This window comes from Heteronotia binoei, chromosome 1 (assembly GCF_032191835.1).
Source record: "Heteronotia binoei isolate CCM8104 ecotype False Entrance Well chromosome 1, APGP_CSIRO_Hbin_v1, whole genome shotgun sequence".
In the NCBI taxonomy this organism is placed as follows: domain Eukaryota; kingdom Metazoa; phylum Chordata; class Lepidosauria; order Squamata; family Gekkonidae; genus Heteronotia; species Heteronotia binoei.
Window position 1 is genome coordinate 19,012,819 of NC_083223.1, and position 3,300 is coordinate 19,016,118.

At 45.3% G+C, this 3,300-nt stretch overlaps 1 protein-coding gene across 1 annotated transcript; it reads right to left on the reverse strand.

Moving 5' to 3' along the window:
- Nucleotides 1–549: 549 nt before the first annotated feature.
- LOC132586967 (gastrula zinc finger protein XlCGF57.1-like) lies at nucleotides 550–1,938 on the reverse strand (the record flags this gene model as incomplete). Its single annotated transcript, XM_060259139.1, has 1 exon — nucleotides 550–1,938. A coding segment is annotated over exon 1 (1,389 nt), but the record flags the coding sequence as incomplete, so codon positions are not given.
- Nucleotides 1,939–3,300: the final 1,362 nt, after the last annotated feature.

Below are 3,300 nucleotides of genomic sequence, written 5' to 3' on the forward strand. Positions count from 1 at the left end.
GTTGAAGATGACAACTCAAACTGAATCTCTTTCCACATTCAAAAGGTTTCTCCCTTGTGTGGGTTATCAGATGCTGTTGAAGAGTGTCACTCAACTTGAATTGCTTTCTACTTTCTGAGCTTTAAAAATGTTTCATCTCTGTGTGAGTTTTCCAGTGCCACTGAAGATTGTGACTCAACCTGAACCTCTTTCAACACTCTGAGCGTTCAAATGCTATCTCTCTTGGCTGGGTTCTCTGATGCCGTTAGATAGTGTTACTCTGACTAAGCATTGAAAAGGCTTCTCCCATTTAGTGGGTTGAGGCTGTTAAGAATGTCACTGTGATTGGAACTCTTTCCACACTCTGAACTTTCAAAAGGTTTCTCCCCTTTGTGGGTTCTCAGATGCCGTTGAAGAGTGTCACTCAACCTGAATTTCTTTCCACTCTCTGAGCATTAAAAGCTGTTTCTCCCTTGTGTGGGTTCTCTGATGCCATTGAAGATTGCAAGTCAGCTTGAACTTCTTTCCACACTCTGAACATTCAAGTGCTTTCTCCCCTGTGTGAGTTCTCTGATGTTGTTGAAGAGAGTCATTCCGAATGAATGTCTTACCACACTCTGAGCATTCAAAAGGTTTCTCCCCTGTGTGGGTTCTTAGATGCTGTTCCAGATGGCCACTCCGACTGAATCTCTTTCCACACTCTGGGCATTCAAAAGGTTTCTCCCCCGTGTGGGTTCCTTGGTGCCGCTGAAGAGTGTGACTCAACCTGAATCTCTTTCCGCACTCTGGGCATTCAAAAGATTTCTCCCCAATGTGGGTTCTTCGGTGCAGTTTAAAATTGTGACCCCTACTGAATTTCTTTCCACATTCTGAACACTCATAAGGTTTCTCCCCTGTGTGGGTTCTTTGATGCAGTTGAAGAGTGGCATTCTGACGGAAGCTCTTTCCACATACTGAGCATTCAAAAGGTTTCTCCCCTGTGTGGGTTCTTAGATGCTGGTCCAGATGGCCACTCTGACGGAATCTCTTTCTACACACTGAGCATTCAAAAGGTTTCTCCCCTGTGTGGGTTCTTTGGTGCTTCTGAAGAGCGGCACTCCAAGTGAATTTCTTTCCACACAACAAGCACTCAAAAGGTTTCTCCCCTGTGTGGGTTCTCTGATGCTCTTGAAGAGTGCCACTCAGACTGAATCTCTTTCCACACTCTGAGCATTCAAAAGGTTTTTCCCCTGTGTGGGTTCTTAGATGCCGTTGAAGGTTGTTACTCCTGTTGAATCTCTTTCCACACTCTGAGCATTCAAAACGTTTCTCCCCTGTGTGGGTTCTTAGATGTTCTTGAAAAGTGCCACTCCGGCTGAATCTTTGTCCACACTCTGAACATTCAAAAGGTTTCTCCCCTGTATGGCTTCTTAAATGCTGATGAAAAGTGCCACTGTGTTTGAATCGCCTTCCACACTCTGAGCATTCAAATGGTTTCTCTCCTGTGTGGGTTCTTAGATGTTCCTGAAGAGTGCCACTGTGATTGAATCTCTTTCCACACTCTGAGCATTGAAAAGGTTTCTCCCCTGTGTGGATTTTTAGATGCTGCTGAAGATAGTTACTCAAGCTGAATTTCTTTCCACACACTGAGCATTCAAAAGGCTTCTCTCCTGTGTGGGTTCCTTGGTGTGTCCGAAGAGCAGAACGGCAAGTGAATTTCTTTCCACACTCTGAGCATTCAAAAGGTTTCTCCCCTATATGGGTTCTTTGGTGCACTTGAAGAGTGTGACTCAACCAAAATCTCTTTCCACACACTGAGCACTGAAAAGGTTTTTCCCCTGGGTAAATTGTTTGGTGAAGCTGAAGTTTCTCATTTTCTCCATCTCGCTTCTCAACCATAGGGCTGCCTGTCTTTCTCTCAGGTATGTTTAGACTTCTGGTGTTATCTTTCAGGTCTTCATTTTTAATTCTTTCTGGCATTCGCTGAAGTTCCTCGCCCTCCTCATTCCTCTGATTGTCTTCTGCTGGATTAAATAGACATCCTGTTAGCACCTGGGAGGGCCGGTAAGTTTCAAAGGTACCTATCTGACTGCAGTAGGAAAGGACTGATTGCCCTTTGGCCTCATCCAGCTTAGCTGATCTTAACTACCCCTCCACCTTTACCCAGAATATCTAGCATTTAAGGATACCAAACCCCCTCAAGAGCCACAGATGAGCTCTTGCCCAGAAGGAATTTCTGAGCCTCCAAACTTCAGTCCCCCAGAAGGCTGCCCCTCCCCATTTTTAACTCTATTGGGCATTTGTTGATGAAGTTTCTCACTCTCCTCATTCTTCTTATCATCCTCTGCTAAAATAAATAGAGAAATCCTGTTTGCACCTGGGAGGGCTGGGAAGGTCCAAAGGCATCTATGTAACTGCAGCTGGAAAGGACTGATGACCCTTTGACTTGTCCAGCTTTGCTTATCTTAACCCCCTTTCCTCAGAATTTCTAGTATTTAAGGACACTTCACCCACCCCCACCCCCAAGAGCTATAGCTGAAGTCTTCCCCAGAAGGAGTTCCTGAACTTCCAGATTTCAGGTCCCTCAGAAGACCTTCTTCCTATTTTACCCATAGGATTGTATGATTGCACCAAACCAAACATTGCTCAGAAGTGAATCAGAAATCCCCCATGGCTATTCCTTGCCTGTTCCCTTGACATAACTGTCAAGGATACTCACTCTCAGCCAGCTCATCTGGGAAGGAAATATACTCTTGGGATCCCCGTGAGAAACTCTTCAGCCTTTCTTTGGATGTGAAGCTGTTGTCTGTCTCAACCAAAGTCTCTATTACACTTCTGGCTTCTTTTGCAGAGAGAGGAAGGGAGGGAGAGAGAGATTGATCACTCTTATATGGGGAAGGAAAGAAATTCAAGAGTAAACATTCTTCTGGAAGGATGGAACCACAGTCAAAATGGAAACATGAAATAATAGCCTACAGTTCCAACCAGTTTAAGAGAAATGGATCTTTGAGGCAAAGCACTCCAGTTTCCTCGAGGGTTAACATGATTAAGAGGCCTGGTCTGACTTGCAGGTGTTTATGATCTGACTCTCCCTGCAGCTAACATTCAGCTTGGTGTAGTGGTTAAGAGTGGTGGACTCATACCTGGAGAGCTGGGTTTGATTCCCCACTCCTTCACATGGAGCCAGCTGGGTGACCTTGGGTAAGTTACAGTTCTCAAAACTCTCTCAGCCCCACCTCTCTCACAGGGTGTCTGTTGTGGGGAGAGGAAGGGAAGGAGATTGTAAGCTGCTCTGAGATTCTTTCAGGCAGTGAAGAAGGAAAGGAAAGGTCCCCTGTGCAA